This window comes from Emydura macquarii, unplaced genomic scaffold (genome assembly GCF_026122565.2).
Source record: "Emydura macquarii macquarii isolate MOO-44397 ecotype Brisbane River unplaced genomic scaffold, CSIRO-AGI_Emac_v2 contig_2768, whole genome shotgun sequence".
Lineage (NCBI taxonomy): Eukaryota > Metazoa > Chordata > Testudines > Chelidae > Emydura > Emydura macquarii.
In genome coordinates, this window is record NW_027132905.1 from 1061488 (window position 1) to 1088564 (window position 27077).

A 27077-nucleotide genomic window follows, 5' to 3' on the forward strand; every position below is an offset into this window, starting at 1 on the left:
CTTTAATGGGCCCACACAACTGTGCCCCTTAAATCTGCTGAACACAGAAACCGACATGACGTCAGCAGGCGGAGGGATTGTTTTATTTGTTAGCAGGACGACTGTTTGTGGTATCCACATGTGACGCTCACCAGTTTCAGTGTGGTCAGATTATCCGGAATGAACTACTCCAATAATCTTAATATATGATTTTTGAAGAAAGGGACCAGTTCTGCCCTCGGATGCACACACAGGGCTCCCGGCGAGGACAGAAGGATCCCGGAGCATGCATTCCAGGGCAGACTTCGTCCCTAGGGCTGATCATCACAAAGCCCTGAGATAAGGCTATACTACTGCCGAAGGACTGCCCAGCAGGCTAAGGGCACTGGCAGGCAGCACTCGGAGAGCAAAGCCAGACCCGGAGCCTGAAGTCCCGTCACAAACGCCCCAGTTGTAAGAAGCACTTTTGTGTTGTGGACGAGATCCTGAACTCTCACGAAGATGTTTCCGGGGGTGGCGGGGCAGCACACGACTTGCAAGCGGCAGCAACTAAGGGTGGGCTTTGCCGGAGCGCCGAGCATTGGCTCCGCTCTAGTCTCACTGAACATCCTGGTAAATCTCCACTGCAATGGGGCGTCTGTGGGGGTCCCTCCGAGCTGCTGAAAATCCGATGCCAAATGTACATTTTCTCTCTCTTGTTGGGGAGTTTACTCAATGAGCCATTCTGATCCCTCTGATTCTACACTGATTTCACATACCTACGATTATTTCTGTCCTGATCACTGCCCGTTTGTTTGTACTTGTATAAACATAGTTACACCAACTTACATGTCACCCCTTTTGAATGCACAAATCCTCTACAGCCTGATCCAAAGCCATGGAAAGGCTCTCGCTGACTTCAGTAGGCTTTAGATGAAGCCCTTAGAGCACAGTGTTTATTATGTAAACTGTATAGGGCCAACTTTTCATTAATGGCATCCAGACCCAAACAGCTGAAATGTGCTCATAAGTTTCCAGATACCTGCCTTTGGGCGCCTCTATTTTCTGTGCACAAAAGCATTGATGTTTGTATCCCAAACTGCATTTCCAGGAGCAAACTAACAGCAGCGGGGCACTGCCAACCAATACAGCTGTGTTTATTTACATCTGAGTTTTTGAGTGGTTCCCAAAAGTATGTATGTGAAGAACTTGGGAGCACGCTGGAGTGAGTCAGTTTTAGCAGGGAAAATAAAATAAGCAGCAAGTGGACTTTATACAGTAGAATTTAAGGATGATTTTGCAAGGAAGGGATAGACACACACACACAAAAGCACAGCGGTGATTTTTATCTCAACAATGCCCCTTTAAAAAGGGAATTATATGGGGGATGAGAAGTGCCTACAAATCAGAACAAAACCCTCTGCTACACTTTCCATTTTTTTGTTTCATATTATTCTCAGAGATGCAAAGTGCAACATGACCTTGAATTATAAATATAATCCATTAGAAAATAGGAAAGTGAAGTGTCTTGTTCCTGTCACAAATCTGTCACTTTTTATTGTTGGATGTTCATTACATCTACAGAGAATTACTGTGTGAGGATGTTAATCTAATTCAAGGCCTCAAATACATCTTATTCCATTAACTAAAATGAAGCAGCATTTTTGCTAGTGACACTGGGTAAAATCCTGGCCCCTCTGAAATTACTGGGGGTTCAGCCATTGATTCCAGTGGAGACAGGATTTCAACCATTATGTTTGTTTATTTGATTGAGAGATTTATAAATGGTGTCATAACTTCAGCATAAAATATAGATCTCTCAGTTAAGGCCCTGATTCAAGAAAGCATCCCTACTCAGGAAAGCACTTAAGCATGTGCTTAAAGTGAAGCGTGTGTTTAAGTCCCCAGGACATGCTTAAAGTTAAACAAGTGCTTATATGATTTCCTGAACATGGATGGACTTAAGCGTACAGTTTATCCTTTCCTGAACTGGGGCCTTAAAGATTTGAGGGCAATCTCCTGGATCAGTAACAACCCTCACACTTTCCCCCACAGCATTCCCTCCTGTTAAAATATCTATGGCAATAGGTGGCAATTTTCAAGGTTGTTAATATTCAGAGCCAGCTTCTGAGCCCCCACTTCACGCCTGTTTCGACAGGGTTAGCGCCCTGCCTTCCTGAAAGGAAGCACAAACAAAGCCACCTTTATAATAGCTCCTAAATCTCTCTGATAGACCTCCTCTGCTGCTAAAGGCAAGGCTTTGGATTTGTCTGATCAGCAGAAAAATGGCAGTCCAGAATAAAAACATCTCAGATGTGAGTGACACTTTCCCTCAGAAGGGGGAGGAGGGAAGCCAGTGGGTGCAGGGGATTCAATAAAGCACCTGCCCAGAGATAATCCTCTTCTCAGGGGATGGGGAGGAGCTGTGCAGCATTTTAGAATAAAAATTGGAGCACTTTCCTAAGGCCGAATAGGCTATTGGTGGACTGCTGGGAATTTTCCCGGGGGTTGCAAAGGAATCCTTACCTGAGGAGTTCCCAGCCTCTCTATTAAGGGAACCAGGTGAAGTGGGGCATATTTGGCTTCGAGACGCTTCATGCGTACCTCCAAGCGTTCTCCTTCTGTCAAGCGAGCAGCAAACAGTGACATGAGACCAGGCAGTGACAATCCGGCATTTCCGCACAGTCGCTCAGCGCTGCCTCCCAACCATTGTCTGCTCTGACTCTGGAGCAGGGTGTCAGGACAACAGTGGAAAAGGGGATCGTGTGATGCGCTGGGGAGGGGCATGCGATTACAGTCTCAGCGCTGGCAGCGTAACTGTACGCTTGAAAAGCACGTATCTTACACGTGGCCCATTGCATGCTGTCATTCTCCAGAACCGCTTTTACACTGCTCAGTGGCTTTTAAAACAGAAAGAAATGGACTGGCTAACTAGTGCTTCAACCTGGGCAACTAGACTATGAACACCCTGGCTGGCACTTGTCCTCTACCTGACTTTCTACCGCATCATTATGTCCATTTCAGGGCAGAACGCGGTGTAAGAAACAAATCTGCAACATTAACGGGGGCAATTCTTGGTAGGGGAATAAACACTGAGCTCTGCTTCCCTCTTGACTGCTTACCTTTGATGTAGACCCTGGGCAAAATATTTTGGAAGGGAGCAGCATGCAGCAAATCACAAACTTCTTCCTGGGACTGGGGCAGGAGGAAGAAAAATAAAATACGTTAAAAAAATTCCTGAAGGGACTGAGTATCTGACTCAGGGAGCTTGGCGAGAACATATGGACCGTTCACCTCTCGGGCGCGCATTCAAATCCAGCCCAGTAGTAACGCAAGAGGTCCAAACCCCTATGAAGTGAACCTGGAAAAAAGTAGCTGCCCAAATCCCTTTAACCTAACCCAGAAAGATTGGTATAGCTCTATGAAATAACTACCTGCCTGTACAAGCCCAGAGCTTTGCTGTGGTTCCACAGAGCACCCACTGACTCCAGTCTAGAAGCACATGAAGGAAATGATGATTTCTGTCTTACTCTAACTTGATGCCTTCCTATCATTTATTTTCTAAGGATCTGAAGACATTCTCCTGATCAGAAGAACTTGTTGGCGTAATTGCTGCAAGGTGTATATGACATACGAATATGAATCCTAAGGGCTGTTACAAAACCTTACATAGTACGTTTGTTTGGATTTAGTTCATTTCGGCAGGCATTTACAGCCAATACTATCAGAGCAGAGGTGTGGTGTGCCCAAGGCAGACAAGAGAAGTTATACAAAGAGAGCTACAAAGGAATAACAAAATGAGATGCCACTTGGAAAAACACATGCCAGCACACGTGGGGGAAATTAATCCAAAACACAGACATACAAGAGGGAGAAACCTGGAAATCGTAATACTGAAAGAGTGATGGCTGACGACAAATTGTATATGAGTTTGCAATGGGAGACAGCAGCAAGGAAAAAAGGAGAGGTTACTCACCGTGTACAGTAAGTGGAGTTCTCTGAGATGTTTTGTCCCTGTGGGAGCTCTGCGTTCACTGTGCACCTTTCATCGGAGATTTTTCTTCAGCAGTGTCCATGGGTCCGCACCTGCGCCCAACACATCCTCATGTTCTGGACTGAAGGTATATAGGAAGAGGTGAATCCACCAGCACTTCCTGCCCAACAACAAGTCCAAAGGCAAGAACTCCGATGCAGAGGGGAAAGGACGGTGGGCAATGGAGCTCCCACTGCAAACCTACAAGCTGCCATATGACTGAGGAGTTGCAGGCAAGACCTCAGCATAGTCTGGGAGCTCTGCTGTACATTGCGTCGAACCTGTCCTGAGATAGGCGTGCCTTGCCGGTTATGGAGTCCAGTGTAGCTCTGATACAGTCGATATGTTGTGCAGGTGTTAGATGGGATTTCTCTCCACTGCGTCAAAGGTCCAGGGTATGGAAGAGAGCTAGAGCCTTGCTGGTGAGACTGGACCTCAGGGAAGGAGCAACCCTTCTCCTGTCATCCAGGTAAGGGGAGACCGCTATACCCTTCTGACGAAGATGGGCTGCAACCACTGAAGGGACCTTTGAGAAGACTCTCGGGGCAGATGAAATGCTGAAGAGAAGCACAGAGTATTGGTTGTGATCATTGCCCATGACAAAGCATAGGCAACATCTATGAGAGGGATGCATGGCTATATGTGGAAATATGCATCCTGGAGGTTGAGGGACACAAACCAGTCCCCTGGATCTACTGATGGTATTATTGCTACTCGAGTTACCATCCTGAATCTCTTGTGTGTGGATGGAAGCGTTCAGAGCTCTGAGGTCCACGATCAGTCTCCATCCTCGTCTTTTCTTGGGAACCAGGAAGTAGCTGGAGTAGAACCCCCTTCCTGTGAATTGGAGAGGAATCAGTTCAATGGCCCCTAGCAGCAGGAGGGATTGCACTTCCTGCCTGAAGAGACCCTTGTGAAAAGGATCCCTGAAAAAAGACGGGAAAGGGAAGGAGGAGTTGAAAGGGATGGTGTAGCCTGATGAAATTACTTCCAGCATCCACTGTCCAACGTGATGAGCTCCCAGGAATGTGTGAAATGGGAGAGACAATCCCTATAGGGTGGGTGGGGAACACAGCATAGGATCCACAGAGTGGGGGAGGTTCAAGGCTCTTGACTAAAGGGGCAAAACGGTCTCTTGGCAGAGGTCATCTACTGGATGGTAGTAGTAGATAGCTCCTTCTCCTGATACCTGGGCCTCTTTATATGTGATTCAGATGGTTTCTGGAAGGTGAAAAACTAAACCAAGTGAGAACATTATGCCATCTGCAACTTACTACATTTTCTTTTTGTCACAGTGATGTAAATATCCAGGGATCACAGGGTCGCCCAGGAGTCCTTGAGAGTGCGTAGGGACACATTAGGTGAATCTCTGAAGAGCTTTCACCTTTCAAAGGGGAGATCTTTTACAGCATTCTGCACTTCTTGGCAGGAGACCGGAGCACTGCTGCCAGGAAGCTCACAGCACGATTAGGGCAGTAGTCACAGAGCAAGCTGCTGTGTCAGCTGCATCGAGAGACGCGGGCCAGGACACTTGGGCAATGGTCTGTCCCTAAGAGATGAGGGCTTGAAATTGGTTCGTCTGGTCCTGTGGCAGATGTTCAATACACTGTGAAAATCTGGCCTATTCCTACTTCCCCAACAAGCCGTGATCGTTGGCGACCCGGAGCAGTGTAGCCAAACAGTAGCTCTTGCATCCAAACAGATATAGGTGGGTAAGCTCCTTATCATAAAGGGTGGATCTCGACTGGCGTTGACCATTCCTTTCGTTGACTGCGTTGACCACCAAGAGGTTGAGGGTGGGAAGAGAAAAACGGTATTCAGAGCCCTTGGCCAGGATGTTAGTCCTATTACATGTGGGTGGAACGGTGTTTGCCAGATGTTACGGCCTGGTGACAAGAGGGTATCACTAACAGGCAGTGCTAATTTGCCTTGAGATGTGATGTGGAGGATGTCCATTCAGGGAGTCTCACTGATCCTCCCTAGAGGACTTTGTAGAGTCTCAGCCACCTTCTTCATCAGGCCCTGAAATATTTAAAAATTGCCAAAGGCACAAATTTGTGCCAGAGGGAAAGACCCAAGAACACTAAAATAAAAGTAAGAAATATAAATAAATTAAGCAAAGGAAAAGAGGTAACGGAGAGCTAGGAGGTTAATCTAGCGGGCAGGGCAATACTCAGTTTCTAGCCACAGAAAGTTGAGAAAGAATTGGAGTCGTGGTGGGTCTGCTCTTCCCTCCTTATCCTTGTCCAGAGCAGGAGGATGTGTAGGGTGCAGGTGAGGACCCATGGACACTGCTGAAAAAAAAAATCTCTGACCAAATGCACACGGGCACCTAATGTGGAGCATCCACCGGGACAATAACTCAGAGAAGAACAAAGTGATTTTGAGCTGCATACCCAGAGCCTTTGCCTCACCAAGAGGTTTTTTGTCTGTTTCTGTGTAACTTGGGTTAGGACATGCATTTAGTCCTGGCCACACCATAAAGATGTAGCCAGGACAGAGTCGTGAAAATGATCAGGGGGCTGGAGGGAACGACTCACTTAGGTCTATTTTATCGTGCAAGTAGATCTTCCTGTTTGGGATGTCTTGGTGGAGGGCCCATCACCCTGGCAGTATGCTGGAAAATAGTCTATGGTATGGGCAGTGGTGGGAACAGAGCCATGAATGCTGTATCGTGTCTGTGAGAATGCAGGGTGTGGCGTAGTCAGCGGTGGAGGGGGAGAGAAGGGGATGGCGCATGGGTCCTGTATGGACATTACAGTTTGTGGCATGGAGAGTTCCAGGAGTGGGCACAGAAGGCTGACAGGGCAAGGCATGGCGTCTTGCTATCATGTTGGCAGAACCGCCCTCCTGTTAGGATGCAAATTCTGTCCCTGCTACTTTTGCCCTGAAACGTGCCTTGATGGGGAAATTATTTTCTCCAACTGCAGCCTGTATTCACCCATTTTCTGAACAAGAGTTAGGAATGTCAGTAACACCCTGCTCCAGCCTCCCATCCAGGCTCGCTGCCTTACAGCAGGAATTTTTAACTCTAGCTTTCACTACCAGCCAATAGTCTAATGCAATATAATAGTTCAACAGCTAACATGAAACAACCGTGAGAGCAATTACATCCACTGCATTAGACTTCCATTATAGGGAAGATTAGAAAGCAGTTAGGGATGTTATCTAACCTGACTGACCCCTCCCCATACCTGTAACTCTGACCAGAGGGTCCCTTTTATGATGTGGACAGGAAAATAAGATATCCTAAAATGTCATCTGGAACAGCATCTCATGAAAGGCGTGACACTTGTGCCTTGTCATGAATGAACATGGGAAATGATGGTCTTTGCCAATCTGCATCTTAAATGTGGGATGAGGTTCTCCTTAATAAATCAACAACTTTGTCACTAGATCAAAAAGAAAGTTCTGCCCACATTCTCCCACCCTACCAAAAAGGAAGTTCCTAATTAAAATGTGTGTGAATTTTGGATGCTCATGGGGACATGGGAGTCTCTCCATTGACTTCAGATGACTCTGGATTAGGCCTGCTGGCTTTAGAGAGATCCAGGCATGGGTAAGTGCTGTGGTACCCTCCTGGGCACAGCTCTGCCAGGCCACCTCCATTATCTCCCATAATCCTTCTTTCAGCGTCAGGCCTGGGCCTTTTTGGCGCAGATGACCATCCATCATGCTTGGCCACCTGGAGCCCTTTGGCTGTGGACACATGCCCAGTAGGCTGCGCCCATCAAAACAATTTCACTTGAAACTGGATGCAAATTTAGAGCCTGGCTCCCCAATGAGGAAAATCTAGCGTGTCAACCTCCCACGCTGCCAGGCGTCAGGAGTCTGATGGCCGGTGGAAACTGATGCCTTCTGACCACAGAACGACTTTAAGTTCTGAATCAAATTCCTTCCTGAAGCACTGACAGATCAGAGAGGCAGGAGACAGGCTGGTTATGGAAACCCCACCAACGTGGCCTTTGATGGTAATCTTCCCAAATGGGACCTTGAAATCTCACTTTCTTCCCTGGGACTGCCATCTCCATGGCAACACAAGAGTGCTTTTTCACACCAGTGGGGCGTTATTACTAGGAGACACCGTCGTATGCACTTCAAATAGCCATTTAAAGGGCAAAAGCGGCACACCCCGCCCGGGGATGTCAAGGAGGAGGGATGAGAGCGCCCGCACAGCTCGGCCCAATAGGCCTCGACCCACAAGGGTGTGTCTCCGTTGCAGTTAGCCCACGTTATCTACAGGTGCGTTAACTCCCCTTGAGTTCGCCTAGTAGCCAGAGTGCAGAATACCACTCGGGCCACGCCACGGGGTTGTGGTAGCAGCGGAGGGAGCTGGGCTGGCTCGAGCCGTAGCCTGCGCACCCGATGGGGTAGCCCACTCCAGTGAAACGCTCTGCGGCACTCGAGAGAGGGGGTTTTGTACGTCCGCGGGTGGGACCTGAGTCACGGAAACACTCGAGCTGTAACTCGAGTTAGCTCTGCAGTGGAGACAAACCCCCAAGAAATCTCACCAGATCAGCAGCTCTTGTGAGAGTCCCTCTGTTTGCGGCTGCTTGGTTATTATTGTTTGTTTAGATTGCAGGGGTGCCTAGGGGGTCAAGTCAGGGATCAGGGCCCTTTTTATGCTCAGCACTGTACAAACAGAATAAAAAGATGGTCTCTGGAACTGGATCCAGGAAAGAGGCACCTCCTGATTCTGGATCTGACCGGGAGTCTAAACCACACCACGGGCTTTTGGATCTGAAACTAAATCTTCCAGAATTCAGATCTCAGGTTCCACTTCTGGCCCACTTCTAACTGAAATATCAGTGAGTTCTTTCCTCGCAGGCTGCCCTGGTTGTCAGTGCCACAAAACCAGTCTGTGGAGTGTTGCCCATACACATTTATGACACGCGCATTCAAAAAATAACCCCACCCCAGGGAGAGTGGGAGCACAGTGAAGCTGTAGAGGGTAACCTGATGAAATTGGAGGTTTTGCCTTACCAGGGCCTGCTCTATGAGGAGGCAGAAGAGAATGGCATTGCCCACTTCTCTAAGGCTCTGGAATACATCAGTCTTCAGCTCTGCATACTCAATGATGTCCTTCAGCTGGTGATGGAAAAACTCCAAGATTCCTAAAGAGACACACGAAGGGTAAGACAACCAGGAAAGGAAGGGCAGCAGAACCAAGCTAACCAGTGGCTAGTGCTAAGAGCCAGTCAATGCCTAATGTTTCTTGACCATTAATTGTGATCCTGGACTACTATTTATGAAAGGTCAGCACCCAATGAGCCTGATTCTCTTCTCACGCCTGAGTAAATAAGGAAGAACTCACTTGAGGTCAAAGGAGTTGCACAGGGGTGAACGTAGTATTTAGGAGAATCAGAAATGTACTGGATGCCTATCTTCCAAAGCTACCTGGACCAAGCCTATCTTCCTCCCCACTTCTGTTTGCAAAAAGTTAGTGGTATTGAAAATAATCTTTAAATTTATTCCTCGAATCAGTGCAGCTTTTGGGTCAGTAATAACACACCCATAATAATGTCGTTTAAAAAAATGTTCCATAGCAGCGATTCATGTTTCCATATAGAAACTTTCAATAACTTTCAAATTGTAGGGTCCTTCTAGATATGTTCTATTATCAGTCACAAAATGTTTGAGGCTGGCTCTCATTTCCACGGCTAAATAAGATGCATTATGGCGCCACAGTAGCTGCTCCATGATTAAAGTTGTGAAACATTTTTCTTTAAAGGCCAGATTGCAATCCCATTCCCAGCTTTCACAAGCAGGCTTCCCTTCAGACGTTGCATGTGCAGACTCTAGCAACAGACGCTTAAGGGAGAGTCTGAGGTTGCATCTGACAAGATATGTAGGAAATATAATGTGGTAAGCCTCATGATGTTTAATTTCATGTGAATACGGTGTATTTATACATTGCTAAAGTGCGCTTCACTGTAACATCCAGACAGTCTTCTAACACATCATCTTAGGTACTTGGAGAATAAGCCAATCGTCGTTTAGTTAATACCATGTTTTTGCATTAACACTACAGGCAGGGTGCGAGGGGCATGCTATATTATGTAGTCCTAGCACCGACCTGGAGATCCATATTCATGTCTTGGCAAGCGGCATATCTTGGGCATCACCTCTATCAGTGTTTTCACATACTGCAGGATGGTACCCTGTAACTGTCAGAGACAAAAGGGGAGAAATTACCTTGAAAGGATGAGCTGCTACTGACAGCACGTTCACTTTAAAAGGGGCTACTTCTGTGGACTGGCTGATGGCTACCAGAGCAGAACAATTACACAAACCTCAAACCATGCAAAACTTGCCTAATTTTTCCTTTCATTACATACACACACAGTTCAGCCCACAAGCTTGGGGCTCTTGTATGGTTTCACCCTGAAACCAGCTCATGGTTTTCTGTAGTTTCCACCTGAAAGCTCAGCTCTGAGCATTTGGTTTGTTTGAACCTGAAGCAGCAGCATTCGGAAGTGCGATTCTAGATAGATCAAAAATAGCATAGAAAACATCTCGCTCACACAGCGGCTATAAAAATCGCTTTGGAGCACAGGAAAGATTCCTTCTGTTGCAATATTGATCACCGGATACATGCCACTGACATTTGACAGACAGCATGCTACAGAAAAATGGAATTACATGAGGGGTGTAATTAGCCCCTGGAGCTCCGATGTTGTGAACTAAAATGGCTGAGAGCCACCAGATTTTTTGGTGGAACATGACCAGAAATAATTTTATATGTTCTGAATTAAGGCCCTGGAACTGCATTGATAGCATTTCTTCTGAACATCAGATTTATTTTCTGAGAGAGGAGAGAAAACAGGGAAGTCAAGAAGGAAGTTGTGTCTCTTTCAGCCAGTGTTAAGAGGATCAGGTGATGACAAAAGTGATGGACAAACTGGTATTGATAGGAACACATCCAAACCTTCATACAAAATAGGAATCTTTGTAGAGATTCAAAAAAATGTACAGCTTCTCTCTTTTTTATTTTCTTTAATCTCTTCCCTTCTTGTAGTTATCTAGGACCAGAAGTCCCAAAATACCACAAGCCAGGTTGCTCCTGTGTGTCAAGATCTATATAGGTGTTTATGTGAGCTTCATCTCTGCCGTATCTGAACACAATCATTGATGGATGTGAGGTAGGGAAATACTATCCCCGTTTAGAGATGGGGAACTGAGAGACAGGGTAGATGAAATGACTTGCTCAAGGTCACACAAGCAGGCTGTGGTTGAACTGATATTTGACCCGAGGTCTCGCATCCCAATCCAATGCCCTTCCCACGGTACCAGCCTCAGGAAGTGCCAATATATTGTGCAAGAGCCTTTTTCCATGGGGCTTCTAGCCCCGCTGCTGGGCAAAAGAGGTTCAGTGGAATTTGGATATGCTTCAGGAAAATACTGTAGCCAGCCCCCCAACTCTCTTTGAAGTTACGGGGATTCCTTGGCCCCTCTGAAAATCAGGCTATGCCTAGAGGTGTCTAGATAAGGATGGAGGTGTATTTACACACCTTAATAGCAACCTTTTGGCCTAAGCATCCAAAGCCAGAGCTGATTATCTGCCCCAAGCCTCCCAAAGCAGTTAGTTTGCCCATCACTTGTCCCAGGCCCATAATTACCAGGCTCTTGACAATCTTCAGCAGCTCCTCCATCACTACTGCGATCCCTTGATAGCCTAGGAGCCGGCAGATTGTCTTGAAATGAGGCGGCCCCACGAAGTTGCGATAGGAGCTGTAGATGTGACTGTAGGCGATGTTCAGTGGCTGGAAAAGGAGAGGCACAAGGACAGTTACTCTTTCCCCGGCAGTGTTTTATGTCCCGCCCATTCTGATGCCCATTACAGAGGACCAAGGGAACAAATACAGACCCTGGCACACTTCGCCTTTTTCTGGGAGGGGGCAAACAGTGAATTTTTATTTTATGCCTCAGTTTAGAAGAGAGTTGGAAATGGACACAACGTTTTTGTGTAGCCCTTTTGTGTTTGCTACCATCCTCAGCGATACCTGCACAATTCTGGCCGAAGTGTTTGGTGCCCACCATCTCCGGAGGAGCCCGGAGGAGGTGAACAAGAGCAACAACCTTGGCTTTTGTCTGTGTACCATATAAACAATAACTGTTGCCTATTAAGATATCCTTGGCAACAGAAGAGTGGGGATTATTGCATGCTATATTCCCATCCCTTCGTCTCATTGTGCCTTTCGATTGAAAGCCCACGTGTCTTTTCTACGTTTGCAAAAGGTTTGCATCTGAATCTTGAGCGGGATCTCTGAGCTCTACCAGAGTACTCAGATTTACTACTACCATTATAACTGTTAGATTTTCCAGATGAGAAACAGGAGGCAGAGAAAAGAATCTAGGAGAAAAGGAAGTGGAACCATGTACCATCTGCCCCGCAGAGCTTGTCTTGCCTTCTCTTCTCTTCATGCACCACTGAGCTTCTTGTTCGTTGCTTCTCTATTTCAGGTTATCCCTGCAACCAGGGACAGGGCTCCGCAGTGCACCTGACTCCAGCTACTCTTGGACAATTATTATTCATTTGTATTACAGCAGCACCTAGGAACTCCAGTCAAAGATCAGGCTCCCACCGGTGACGTACAGACAGGTAACAAAGAGGGCAGTCCCTGCCCCAGTCTACGTGTTGGACAGGATATGGCAGGTGGACAAAACAGACAATTGGGGTGGAGGAAGATGGGAGGATGAGGTCGCAAATGAACAGAAGTCTCTGCTTGGCACTTGCCTCACTAAACAATGGCTCTCTAGGAGAGCAGGAACTACAGCAGCTAGTAAGAAAACAACGTGGGGAGGGACATGGACCAGATCCCCTCTGTGTCTGGTAGGGATCAGTGTAGGACTCTGCAATTTTCTGGGTATTTATCCATGTGTAATTGTGCTAGCGTCTGAATTTGGCCCTGTGGGGTGGGTCAATTCTCAGAATGGAACTGTGGGGTGTAGTTTGGCTCCTGGCCCAAACCCACTTTCCATTTGACCTTGGAGCAGCCTTGGAAACATGGAGAACGCTGCACGCTTTGGGTCTCCAGATTAGAACATTTATTGGATCCACACCGCGCTGAGAGAAGCCGAAGGGAGAATGAATTCAGTCGTGCAATTTGAAAAAGGACTCCAGGCCAGTTTAACTGAGACATCTGAATACTGCGCTTGCTTGGGGCTTGCTCAGAAATGAATGCATTTGCATCAAGGCTTGGCATCATAAGAAAAGGACTGTGTTCTTGCTTCCTCCTGCCTCCCGCTCCCGTTACAATAACTGCTGCATCAATAAGCAGCCCCAAATATATTCTTCAAATGACATCTGGCACAAAGCACCTTTCCCAGTGAAACACAGATAAGTCCCCTGCCTGTCTGCTAAAAGAGCTTTGGTTAACCAGAGCGATGAAAAAGCAGTAAGGAGCACATTTTTCTGCAGACATGACAAAGGGTCAGGTATGTACTGTACTCTAAGGGGATTCCCTGCCATTCCAGTAATGGAGCACATCTTAATCACCTTTGGCCATGACACAAGCAGTGATGCCCTGCCTACCAACAGGACGGGGAAGGTGTGCAGAAGTGGCAGAACAGGAACATTCTCAAAAGTCTCTGCTTCCGCTACCTGCCACACACATGCTGGTGCTAGCCATGAGATAAATATTTATCTCGCACCTTTGGCTGTCTCCTTTGCCCCTTGGCCCACGGAGCCATCTCTTGCAGACTAATTCTAAATTCTAAAATGCGAATAATTCTAAAATTCCAAACCTCTGAGCCACTATAAAACCACAGCATTTTTTTTTTAAAAACACCAGCCAAAAAACCTTCCTCACCCAAAGGTAGAATTTCTACTCTCTGATATAATACTCATTTGCTCGCTTGTCAATTACTTTAACCAACAAATTAACCATCCCCGTCATTTTCTTGAGATCAGCAGATTCCTTTCTCTGTTCTAAACCCCACGTGCCAATTGGAAATATTAGGCACTAGTTGAAAGGGATATGTCATTCGAAAGCCAGGAATTCCCCACTTCCTATGGGATAAGGCCCAGGTAGATTGCAAGATGCCATCTCCACACATTGTTGAGAACTCTGTATGGAAAAGTTACTGTAGGTAACTTACAAAAGTTTCTGAACTGCATTCATTAACATTCTCCTCTCTCACCAAGACCTGTATGCTAGGGCTCATGGTAATTAGAGATTGATCCACTGAAGTAAATGAAAAGACTGCCATTGACTTAAATGAAAAAAAAAATAGTACGCCTTAAATGTTTTCATAAGCTCTTTAAAACATAATGATTTCCTCTTATAAAATACGCAGCAGAAGCATGATGTGCGATTGTTGCAGCACCACATTTTATCGGCCACGCAGGAGTGATGCAATCCTCCCACATTCCTGCCAATAAAACTTTTATGCCCGGTCCTGGCTAATTACAGTAGTGTGCTGTTGCTGTAGCTTTTGCAACGTATCTTTAGAGCCACGTGGGATGCCTGTGAAACGTACCACTTTGCAGAGCAGGAAGGCGAAAACGGAGAAGGGAAGCCCCCCCTCACTTCCGTGCTCTCCCTATAGATGTATCTGCACACAGAGGCATTGTGTGCCCTGCATTTTCCATTTCTTTCTAGCACTGGCTACCAGCGTGGGGACTTGGAGTCCAGGCCGAGAAGTGCTGGGAGTCTGAGAGTCCTGTAGGGCAGTGGAGCACCTGAGCGGTCCACCCTGACAGCTGACTGATGGAACTGCAGCGTCACGTGAGCTTGTCCTCTACGGTGGATGCACTCAGCGTTGGTCGCATTCTGCTTCCAGTACAGTCGGTGGGAGCTGACGTCAATGGGAACAGAGCTGGGACAAAGCCGAGCGATTTAAAATCCCGCCCTATGTAATTGGACAGGCCTTAGCTTTGTTGCGGTGGCCCAGTAAATGACTCCTACTGGTCTGGTTGTGCAGCTCTGCCCCCACCCGAGGGTCTGTCCACCCTACAGTTAAACACCCATGGTTGGCCCGTGTCTGCAGACTCGGGTCCACGGGGCTCAGGCTGCAGGGCTATGAAACGGCAGCGTAGACATTGGAGCTTGGACTCTTGAATCCAAGAGCTTGGGTTCCAGCCGGAACCCGGACGTCTACACTGTGGTTTTACAGTCCCGCAGCCTGAGCAAGCACAGATCAGCTGACACGGGCCAGCCACGGATGTTTAATGACAATGTACGCGGACCCGCAGTGGGACACCAAAGTCGTTACTGCGCACTCTCGTGCAGAAACCCTTTCACGCTCCCTGGCTCTTTGGAAACGTGACGGGGCGTCACTGCAATCAACGAGCAGTCGCACTGATTGGCCCTCTCAGTGGGATGCAGATCTGTTCTCGCGTTCCAATAGCTTCCCATCTCTCCCTCTTTCATTCCACTTCCAGATGGCTTCTGAACACGGGCTCATTCATGATTAATGGAGCCGGGAAGAAGCTTCAAGTTTGCTTTTCCTTAATGTGGGGGCACCAGCACGGATGCTGCAGCCTCAGTCCCCCTTTAATTGGACACTTGGAGATAACCTGTTTTTTAACACGTGTTGGCTGCCAACAGACAGGATGATTCATTCCTTCCTGTGTGAAAGATGATGTAAGTTTCGGCAAGCTTTATGCAAAGCCAGGCGGTGCCGTAATACAAGGCGTGTATCTAATAATAATCCCATGTCTTTGAGCAATTAAAACCTAACTCCTTCTAAGGGTGAAATGCACAGCTTGGGTTAAAGAATGTAGGATGTAAGTGTATTTTAAGACAAAACAGCTGAACAGGCAAGCTGGCTTCACAGTACCCTCTGTTCCCCCCACGGCCCTACTGCCCGCAGCCTCTCTGAGCTCTGTGTGCCAGGTGAGCGGCGGCCTGCTCCCTCCTCGGGGTGATACAGCTCATGATCGAACACGCATCATACAGCTCTGCTGTTCTGAGCTGAGGGCGTCTGTGTAAGCCTTTGGTTTGGGGGCCAGCCAACAGCAGCGCAACAGGGCACGTAGCCAGGCTGGTAGCATGGTACAGGTGTTTGGGCCAGGAGGCTGGAGTGCAGACAGACTGGGATCTGCAGGGACGGACTCTGTTCCCACAGACTGAGAATCTAGAATCAAATAGCAGCTGGTCTCCCTTTGCCGGGTCCCTGGGAGAGCCCGGTGGGAATGCAGCAGGAAAATCCCCACTCCACTTTAGGAGCTGCCCAGGTTATCAGCTGTTGCTGGGATCCCTGGGAGACCAGAAGACAGGAGCGAGCAGCAGGTGTAACAGGTCAAAGAGGAGAAGAGTATTTGTCATTTCCAAGTCTGCAGGCCTGTTGCTTGTTGTCACAAATCCCTTTCTGAGCTTGACAGCTCGCCTTGGAGGGAAAGAATTCTATCCGCTCTTAAACCATAGAAAGAAAAAAAACGCCACACACCAGAACCCTCTTGAAAACGAGCTGCTGAGGAAAGAACAGCAGAGTAACTGGCGACAGAAAAGCCTCGGCCGGCAACCGAGTTCACCTCTTGCAAGAGGAGAGCACAGTCCCTCCCCGCAGGGGATGTATCAGACTGAACTGATACTACCGCTTCTCAGCTAAAGGGCCAAAAACTCTCTTCCGGAAAACATAAATGTCCAGGTCCTGTGTGGTATCCAAAGCACATACACAGCACAGAAGGTGCGTCCTTTGCGAAGGCAGGTGTCCAGACGGTTTTATCTTAATGCAACTATCCTATAGGCTGCTGTTATTATTTATCAGGAATGGGGGGCTCGGTGGAGGAGGACAGCATGGAACATTCCTGGCGCTTTTCCTAGCAGCTGCTCTGATGCACTATGGGCAACACAGCAACGTTCCTTTAATCCAAGGCGCTCGCTAAACCAGCTGCGCAGAAATGGTGATCGACGTGTCACCACCGCAGCGCCCAATCTGGGAAACGGTGCTGCCAATGCCTCACTTGCCACTGAAAACAAATTTGTCTACAGAAGAGCTAACGTTGTTCTCCGCTGCCCAAGGAGTGCTTTGGAGTGGTGCACCAGGTGCCACGCCTGCAAGCACTGGGGGATAAACAGCCCCAGCTGCTAGCATCACCTCCTGGACTCCCCAACCCAGAAGCGCTTGTGTGGCTGCTGAATATGCCTGGCCAGAAAACAGCGTGACTTCCATCCTTCAGGGACAATTACTATTTATATAGCATCACAGGCACACACGGCACTTGGAGGGCATCTGCAAGGCAGGTTCATTAACTCAGGTGGGTGGGTCAGGTCATGTAAAGTTGCTAATGACTTCCACGGAACCCATCATGGTCCTGATTCAGGGAGCGCTGAGCAGAGAACATGTGCGTGTGACTATACACAAACGCTGCATGATCAGAAGCCTTTGCCAAGCTAAGCAGAGAGAAGTGAGTGGTTGGCAATTCTACACGCTCTGCGTGGGAGCCGTGGGAACCCATTGCTACAGCCTGAATTCAGCTGTATTTTATAGCGGGCTGAGCAGTGGAGAATGGCTTGATTTCTACCGGACACTTGGAGCCAGATTGTTAATGGTATTTAAGCTCCTAACTCCCATGGAAATCAGGTGCCTAAATGTCTTGTACAATCTGTCTCTGACTCTGTTTCCTACTTCTGGAAAAATAAGGAAATGCTTTCTTCTGGTACCCATTACCCCAGAGTGCCCAGTCTAAGAACTGACCGCATCCCCCATGGGACACAGCTGCCTCTGCATTTCTCTCTACTTCCTACCATGGAGCGGATCTCCATAGCGCTTGTCTTTGATGGATGTGGGAATGCAGGAAGTCGACTGAACTTTAAAGCAATCCACCAACCCCCTGGAATTGTAACTGAGGCACCTGGACCTTGGCATTCTGCAAGGGTGGGTGCACTCTGACAAGGGACTCCATCACAGCAGCATGATTCAGCCGTGACTGCAGGCAGGGAAGCCTGTTGAACTCAGAATTGCAGGAGCACTGGTGACAGAGTCCCTTTGTGTTGCATTCTGCCTCTGTACCCTGTGTTTCCCTTGCCAGCTTTTTCCCCCTGCAGGCAGGATTGTGCTTTGTTGGCAGCATGAAGTCAGCGGAGACCCTTTTCCACCTCTGCCCCTGCAGAGAGGACCTTGCTAGGTTAAGGGCATGAAGCCTGCTGAAAGCTCTTTCACTTTCATCTCTCAGTGACTATTTCCATCCCTGCTCTTGGTTTTCGATTCTCTGGCAAGAGCTGTTGTTTGATGGACACAGAAGGGAGGCAGCTTGACCTTGGAAGATAAAGCTTCAATGTCCAGCACTGGGATGACTAAGCGGAGAGCAGGGGCTACAGACATTTCCTGCCATAAAATAGTTCTTTACTCTCCACTTTGCATAGTGCCTTCACCCGCTGCTGACATTTCAAGGAGCGCTCGCAGACTGCAGACTCATTTCCAGGGACGGAGAACTCCAGAGACCGGATCAAAATGATTGATGAGGAAAGTTCTAATCCAGAGCAGGCCCCCTCACCTCTCTGCTTCAGACAGCACTGAGACTGCCTGGAAGGGCTGGGTCCATTATGGCAAGTTTTTCCTCCCCCCCTTTATCTCTTGCCTTGGCAGAAGTTGATTTTTATTTTGTTACCGTTTTGATGGATAACATCCATGTTTATTTGTAAGCACTTTTTAATTTTGATCTAGTTAAATGTTCACAGTTGTGGGAAATTATGCAGGTGGTCAGACATGGGGGAGGGGGTGTCAGACAATAATGACTTAATGACGACAGACATTGAGATTCCAAAAGTTAAGGCTTATGACCGTTAGAACACAAGCTGTGAACACCATATGGCAAAATATACAAAGTAAATAAACCAAACTCTAACAAGTTCTCAAGCAGCATTGTTCACTTTGTCCATCGGTAAATTTCAATTATTATCGATGGAACTAGTCTTTTGTCCACTTGCATGTGTGTATGGTGAAATCAACATTTATCGATAAAAATCTCATGCTTCCAAACCTATTTCTCACCAACGACTGCGACAGCTTACGCTGTGCACATCCTACATTTGCCTTCCCCTCTTCCCAGATTGGACAGAGTCACTTCTAGGCCCCTGTGGCTGGGATTTTTGAAAGGAGCCTGCCTAGATCCCACTGAAATTCAATAGACATTGGATGCCTTTGAAAATCACAGCCAGAGCTGCTTCCTGTCAAAGCGCAGTACCTGAAGAAAAGATCAGTTGATGCCACGGTAGCCTGGGTGAGGGACAGAGTGTCAGCTGGATTTTTCTGACAGCTTAAAAGTCCCCAAGGTCCTAAGGTTAAAGACAAGCCACTGCGTGAAGGCGACACTTTGCCGGGAAGAGTATTTTCCATTGACATAGTGCAGCCTCTCTGACGCTGAGCAATCCCCAAACACTTCACACAGCACCCCAGAGTGAGCGGGTGTCAGTACCTGATCTTGCAGTAGTGTTGGGAGAAGGCATTGTGCCAATCTCCATTCTCTTACTAAAAAGCACAAGGGGACACTTAGCATCTTATCTGAAAGCGCATTTGTCGTTCTGGGGATTTGAACCTGGGGTGCCAGAGACGGGAGCTTAGACTGCCAAGGCATCATCCTCTTGAACAATAAGAATGAATGGAACTGAAGTGTCTTGGAGTCAGTACAGCACTTTGGAAGTAGGGAAAGCAAAAGCCTCTATGTGCAGGCATATCTCCTTGGCCTGAATTAAAACCTCTTTCTTCTAAAACCTGGTGCGATTGCTGCTGGAATACTGTGTCCAGTTCCAGTGTCCACAATTCAACTAATAAATCAGAGGGAGTTAAGAGAGGATTGAAAGATTAGAAAATCCGCCTTATACTGATAGACTCAAGGTGCTCAGTCTAGTTAGCTTAACAAAGGGAAGATGACGGGGTGACTTGACCTACATGGTATCCAAACCCACAGAGAATCACAGAAATGTCAGACTAGAAGGAACCTTGACAGGATCTATTTGTTCCATGGGGAACAAATATTTAATTACAGGCTCTTCAATCTAGCAGAGAAAAGTCTGACACGATGATCTCTATGGCCCCTTCTGGCCTGGGAATTTATGAGCCTATGAATGCCATTTAGAGAACTGATAATGGGGCCAAAACAAAAGGAGGCTGGGAACTGGCGGGCTGCAATCCATTTCCTGTTAATTAGTCCCTATTAAAAGAAAAAAAAAAAAAAAAAAAAGAGCCAGAAAACAAAACTACCATGTCTGGTTCTTCTCCCAGACAAAAGCTTTTTGGGACAGCACTCACCAAATCACTGAGAGATGCTTGACTACAGCTTCCTATTGGTTGCTATGGTGAGTGATGATGCAATCAAAGAAGGGTATAATACAAGACGGTGGCGTGGTGATGGATTTAATCAGCGAGCGACCGAGGCAGTTATCCAGGGATTCTGGCTGTGGGGAGGAAGGCAAGGAATCGCGAGTTCAGATTCATGCCTCAGGACTGAACATTTATTGGCCACTGCTTAAGACAAGGGCTGGGAAAGGTAAATGACTTTTTAATGATCATGTAGCTACTCAGTTATGTGTGCATGTGTTAGGCTGTGCATGTGATGAAATTAGGATACCAGGCAACGCTTAAAATGAGATGTTTCGTGAATTAAAGAAGAACATAGGAAAAGAGAGAGAGAGAAAATCCAGATGGACAACTTGAGTCTAGTTAGCAAAGAAGTAAATATTGCCTACAGCAACGAGAGACGAGCTGAAAGTTTCTGCTTTATAGAAATGAATTTGTTTAGAGGAATTGATCCTGCAGTGAATTTGGGAAAGGGACTATGTGACGCACTAGAGGGGTCCTACCAAAATAATCCCTGAAGCTAAATGGTAGATTTCAATAAAATTCACCTGCTGAAGAAGCCTGGTGGTCAAGTCTATTCCCTGAGGAATAACTGACTCTATTTCATTATTCTGATTACTGCTATGATTGGATTTATTTGTATTTCAGTAGCATCCAAAACCATCCCAATCAGAATCAAGATCCCATTGTGCTTGGCACAACTCGTGGGACAGAGGAAGAGCCGGTGCTTTCTCAAGCAACAAGCTAGTGACTGAAAATGCAGTGAGTGCGTAGGCAAACACAGCAGTCTCCAGGCACTTTCCCAGTGAGCACCGTGAGACTCTGACTCACAGACAAAACGTTTTTTGGAAGCTCGAAGAAGAGAAAGTCTTGAACTAAACTATTAGCTAGTTTAAGTTAACCAAATTTTCAATAGTCTTTACATCCCTTGGGGCTCATAAGCTTCTATCTAGAAATCCAGCAACGAGGCGTAGAGGAGACTTTGGTTTAATGTCTGATCTGACCAGCACGGTCCAAACCACACCCCATTAGTTATTTCAGACAGGTGACGTTCTAGTCAAGAAATGGGATGGTCCAATGATTAGGATACTAGCGAGGGGCCTAGGAGACTCAAGTTCAGTTCCTTGCTTTGTTACATACTTCCTGTATAACTTTGGGCAAGTCACTTAGTCTCTCTGTGCCTCCGTTTCCCCATCCATAAAACAGAGATAATTGCACTGTCTTTCTTCACAGCGGTGTTGGAAAGGCAAATACGTTAAAGGCTGTGAGGTGCTCAGCTCCTCTAGTGATAGGTGCCATATAATTATCTAAGACGGAGCTGAGAGTGCTACTGGCAGAACTATACTGATACCTGCAAATGCTGAGTTTATCAGTCCTGTGGCTCTGGGAGCGTATAGTGTAACAGGACTGCTGGAAATAACTTGCCACAGAATGTGGAGTCCCACAGAAATACTGGGACCGGTAGAACCTTACTGAATTTTTTACATTTCTATGAGAAGCTTTAGCGTTTTTTCACAAAACATTTTTCCCCTGTTTTTTGGCCAACAAACCTTTTAAGTACAAAATGTCTATGACAAAAACTTCATGACAAACTTTGAACATTTTTCACAAAAACGTCTGCGTTTGTCACCCAGCTCTAGCTATTACAAATTCTCTTGACTTCTGAAGACTCTATGGGCCTGATCTAAAGCTTATCGGAGGCAGTGGAGAGGGTCCAATTCAGTAGGCTTTGGCACAGGTCCAGTACATTAAGCATTTCCTTCTTTCTGGTTTCAGGGCCACAATGAACATCGAAGTTCGCAACGTCTCTTACACAAGTGCCACCGTCTCCTGGTCCACAAACAGCCCCTGCCCCGAGAACTATTACCACGTCATGTACCACCCCAACTGGAACAGCATCTTTGCGGGCTACTTGCGCCAGAACTTCCACCGCGAGGACAGGGTCCCCCACTCCCTTCGCTCCCTCGTCCTCCACAGACTCACTCCATCCACCAACTACATCCTGTGCATCACATGTAAAAACTCCTACCCCTCCAGCAACCACTGCACAACGTTCCGCACCCTTGACCAGAAACCCCTGGCTTTGCGCAGCTTGAAGCAAGAATCCGTCACCTCCGTGTGGATGGTGAGCAGCCTACTGCTCCTCTGCTTTACGGCCTTCTTGGTCTACGGCTGCCTGCAGTTCTGGTCCTCAAGGTGCCACAAAGCGTCAAGGCAGGGGCAATGCAGTGCTAACCCGGAGTGGGACGCGGATGAACAGACAAGCTCGCCTGAGGTCACTCTGAGCACCGGAATGAAGGAGGAGCTGTTGGAAGTCCCCATGATGGCTGTCCTCATGAGGAGATCCAGTTTCGTGAGGGAGAGCCCATACAGGTCGCCTCACTGCTTCTTTCCACACCAAAGCAGCGATGACAAAAGGGCCATCTTACCTCAGCACGGCTTCAAGTGAGAGGGAAATAAAAGGAGCTGCCGACATGGGGAACACACGGCAATTTGTTTTTCATTTCAGCAGAGCTGTTCTCATGCTACACATGCTGACTTGACATGCATCGGTGTTCGTACTACATTGCCCTGGGGTGGAATTTAGGGTGGGAAATGGCAGCCATGGGTGAAGTTTTTGCCAAATTAGAAAAAAGTATCAGTTAGCTTTTGTATTTACGTTTCTTGAGAGGAAATTTAAGAAGCAGCAAAACAAAAACAAAAAAACAAGAAGTCCCCTAAGAAATTAAGGCCAAATTCAACTCTCAGTAAACTTCACTTCAGTGGAGTGACTCCAGATTTGCATCAGTGTAGCAGAGACTAAGAGCTAATGTCTATACGTGTTTGGAGAGGTACAGAATGGAATAAAGACCCTGGAGTTAATTCATTTCGAACCAGCCCTTTCTGCCTAGGTGAAGCGCATTGACATTTGAGCACACAACTGGCTACACAACAGGACGGTCCGTGATCTACACACTGAGACCAAGTCACACAGCAGGCTCTTTGACTCCATCCCATTGAAAACACACCCGTTCCAGACACAGGTTGGTGGCTCATAGTCCACTTCCAGCTGGGCAACCACCCACATCACAAAGTCACCACCACAACTGGCACCCCTCCATAGCAGAAAGGGCCAGGATTACATGGACTCAGAGATGGCACTAAACTAGAAGCCTGATCCTGCTTCCTTTGAGGTCAAAGGCAACACTTCCCTTGACTTTAGCAGGACAGAGAACAAGTCCTGGGACTGGTAGAATGACGCCCTGCAGTGCAGCTGCTTGGGCCATATTTAATCACTGGGGACCCGATCCTGAGAGGTTCTGAGTACCTGCAACTCTCGTGGCCTTTACTGGTTCTACATTCACCTTTCAGGGTCCGGCCCTACTTAGGGGACTTCAGTCTTCAGGGCACCAACGGAATTGCTTCGGGAAAAAAAACCCAGCCATTTAGGGTGGGGTTATGGGTCTGGGAATGGAATACTGAGTCGTGTACTTCTAGGTCACCAGACACGCCTGCAGTGCCCTGCCTATGCTGTACCTGTGCTATGCAGTCATCTCATCGGGCCGTCAGTCACCTTTCCCTGGTAATGAGATTCATTCTTTAAACCCACTACCAGCACCTTCCGGGCCCCTCCCATTCTGTGTAAACAAGGCTGCCACATACATGTGATCCATAGAGTGCCTGACATTGACGACACGCTAGATCTACGTATATACACACCCCATCCTTCCAATAATTCACCTTTCGGACTACCAGGATCCCGTCATATTATGGAGCTTCTCACTCAGTCTCATCAACCTGTTCTAATCTCTGCATCTCTAGATAGCCCTAGAGCTGTTCAATGACTCTGTCCCAGGGTGGGAGTGAGCGAACGGGCGCTTTAAGGAGGAAAGAAGAAGTGACAAAGTGGCGACACAATGAACACCGCAAAGCCGTTCCCTAGCCCAGCTTTTTAGTCTCAGCAAAGCCAAGCCGAATTTGTGGGCTTCTGCCATTCTGCTAATGAACCTTTCCTGACATTTCCCTCCCCGTGAATGATTTCTGTGTACAATCTGCTTTCCTCATCGTTTGGTCTCTCTAAATAAAGTCCTTCTTACTGGCCGCTGTGACTCGTTACTGACCTTTGAGCCGTAGAGGTAATAGGGCTGGACGTTGGCTGGCTTGTCTCTCTGTGGCTCCTGGGTGAATGGAATTGCTGTTCGGACAAACCTGTGGTGTGCGTGGGGAGGGAGAGATGGTGCCTGTTAATTGCATTTCAATCCAGCCACACTGTGTGTGTCACATGCAAAACCTGAGTTGTTCTTTCAAAGCTTAGCAGAGCTGAGAGACTAGAGCTTAAAAACACAATGGTGCAACACATGGGAAATGAAAACACGTCTGCCTTGGTGCAGAGTGGAAACCCGCTGCAGTCAGGGTGGACCATGTGCGTTTTGTATGGTGGTTGTGGGGCTTGTGAGTTGTGTCCAGTTTTGAAACAGGGCCTCCAGATGTCCTCTCTTGTTATCTTTAATTACCTGTTGGTGGAGCCATTGTAGCAGTAGTTGGGTAGAAAGTCAAAGTTTAGCTCCCAGAAGACGTGCAGGGTGATGCGTCCATAGGGTGCAGAGACGTTGTGATTGGCCTCTCGGAACATGGCATCAAAACTGTCCAAAGTCATGTGCTTACACAGCAGCCGGTGTGTCAGACGATTTATCTCCAAGAGCCACTCTAGCTCCTGCACCAGACAAAGCAAAAGCAGCAGATTTGATGTGTTATCAACCTCATCACGGAGGTCTGATTCAATCAGCAAGGCGATGATTACACAAACAGGTGCACACAGTCTTTCAAGTCAGGATGTATCAAATATTAAAGAGGTTGGTTTAACTCAAAGGCACAGAGCACTTGCGCTTTCACTCCAGGAGTCCCATTCTACTGTTTCCCCACCCAGAGATTGCAAAATGCATTTGTTCCCCACTGAGCACACTCTTGCTAAAATATCACCTTTCACATCAGAATCCTTGAAAGGTAGAAAATGGTAAATGTATACCACTCGACTCTGACGCCCCTGTAAGGTATCAGTGGCTGCAAACTCTGTGCACACAGACACCACAATCCAGAGTTTAGGCATATGTATGCAACAGGGGGAACTGAACTCAGGACTTTCTTCTCCCAAGACACAAGACTCTAACATCTGAGCTCTATGAAAATCCCCAGTATAATCCCTTCATGGATAATGGGAGCCCTAGAAATACCTAAGATAGGACAGAAAGAAGAGAAGAGAATTCACAGATGGGAAGAAAACTACTATATATCTGATTTCAGTGCAGGGGTGGACAGGGGTACATATACACACTATATATTCTCTAATTCTTCAGCCCTTTCAGACCATCATTGTCCTTACCACGATGGATGTCAGGTCTTCACTTTCAAAGCGGCTAATGGCCTGGTCTAGTGACTTGTACATTGCAGCTGAAATGCGCTGGGTTATGAGCCTATTCAGGTCAATTGATCTACCTAGCAGCTGTGGAAAAAAGGAAAAGATACGGGTGGGAAAAGGGGAAGATGGACCTAAACTACAGCCCCAAATCCAAACCTGCATGAAGGTGGAGAAAGTTCTGATCCTGATCCAAACTCCATTGGTTGGATCTATTGCTATCTAAAAGGGGTTTTGGAAACTGGAAGATAAATAACCAATCTTTCCTTTCTCACTGGTCTTGAATGTGCTTTGTCAGCATTATGATAAATGCTTTTGAGTTGACTCAATTTTCCAGTTACTTCTTAAATGTTGGAAATCAGTTGTCATGGGGGTTGGACTAGATAATAGGGGGTTGGACTAGATAATAGGGGGTTAGACTAGATGACCTTCTGAGGTCCCTTCCAACCCTAATATTCTGTGATTAATCTGGACTGTACCCAGCAATATAACACGACCTAGACACTGACATTTCCTGTTGGCCATAGGACCCAGCTAAATCTCCTGGAGATCAAGAGACCTTTCGCGACTGTGTTTGTTGTACCTGGACATGTCTCTGTTTGAGTAACGTCTCGTAGCGATTGGATGGCGGGTAAGGGATAATCACTCCATAATTCTTACACTCAGCCCGGAAACGTTTATCCAGTAAGACACTGGAAAAGGAAAATACAGGTTAGGGTACTGGGCAGCTGACACCGGGACTCCTTCCTGGACGAGCAGCCTTCCCGATGTTCTGCTTCGGGCAATGACTTCATTGGCGGGCGACCATCCCCTTCCACAGGGTGAGTGTAATTTGGGGATAGCTATAGGCAAATCCTGGACATTTCCTCACCAGCTGTTCTCTGGTGAGGGCTGACATTCCCCTTTAGAGGTTCTCATCGTTCCTCCCCACGCCGTACCCTGCACTGTGCCAAGGTTCTGCATTATGGCCCCCGGGCCAGGGGATGACTCCCGCCGGGGCTCACCAATGCCATGCGTGCCTCTAAATGGTTCAAAGGATCATGGCTGATCGATACTACGTCCTATTTGCCCACTAGGGTCCGATTAAGATACAGGCTCTGCATCACTTCTACCCTTGTCCTGCCCAATGTGTGATAAACCAGTTCTAGGACTCCAAGCGTAGCATCCTTCCTGCTACTACAAAGCACCGCTGCTCTGCGCCTGGGGCAGCCCAGTGCATGCTCCATTTCTTCACTGATGACCTCCACTCCTACTCTGTCCATTGCACCCCTCAGATACGGGGAATCTCGCTTTGGGCTCAGGTTGCAGTGTTAGCATTCACGACGATGCATTCAGACTGCTACTTATGGGGCTAATATTTGTTTCACTGTTTGCTTTGTCTCCCCCTCAATTTATTTGTTGGGCTCCATCAACTGTGATTTGCATAGATGCCAACTGTAAGCTATTTGG

At 47.3% G+C, this 27077-nt stretch overlaps 2 protein-coding genes across 2 annotated transcripts in view; one reads left to right on the forward strand and one right to left on the reverse strand.

Moving 5' to 3' along the window:
• The window catches only part of CYFIP2 (cytoplasmic FMR1 interacting protein 2), a 69402-nt gene that overhangs the window by 9366 nt on the left and 32959 nt on the right, over positions 1-27077 (reverse strand). Inside the window, exons 20-28 of the mRNA XM_067567416.1 lie at positions 26212-26320; positions 25596-25715; positions 24730-24929; positions 24337-24424; positions 11611-11754; positions 10068-10158; positions 8975-9105; positions 3081-3153; positions 2485-2579 (exon numbers count right to left, since the gene is read on the reverse strand). Coding sequence (XP_067423517.1) covers positions 2485-2579; positions 3081-3153; positions 8975-9105; positions 10068-10158; positions 11611-11754; positions 24337-24424; positions 24730-24929; positions 25596-25715; positions 26212-26320 — 1051 coding nt within the window. The remainder of the gene's footprint in view (positions 1-2484; positions 2580-3080; positions 3154-8974; positions 9106-10067; positions 10159-11610; positions 11755-24336; positions 24425-24729; positions 24930-25595; positions 25716-26211; positions 26321-27077) is intronic.
• FNDC9 (fibronectin type III domain containing 9) lies at positions 20313-22685 on the forward strand. Its single transcript, XM_067567417.1, has 2 exons — positions 20313-20426; positions 22013-22685. The coding sequence occupies exon 2, from the start codon at positions 22020-22022 to the stop codon at positions 22683-22685; it is 666 nt and encodes a 221-aa protein (XP_067423518.1). The 5' UTR covers positions 20313-20426; positions 22013-22019.

What these genes read in the sequence shown, in the direction of transcription:
- FNDC9 (XM_067567417.1), top strand. Translation starts at nt 22,020, where the DNA reads ATGAACATCGAAGTTCGCAACGTCTCTTACACAAGTGCCACCGTCTCC.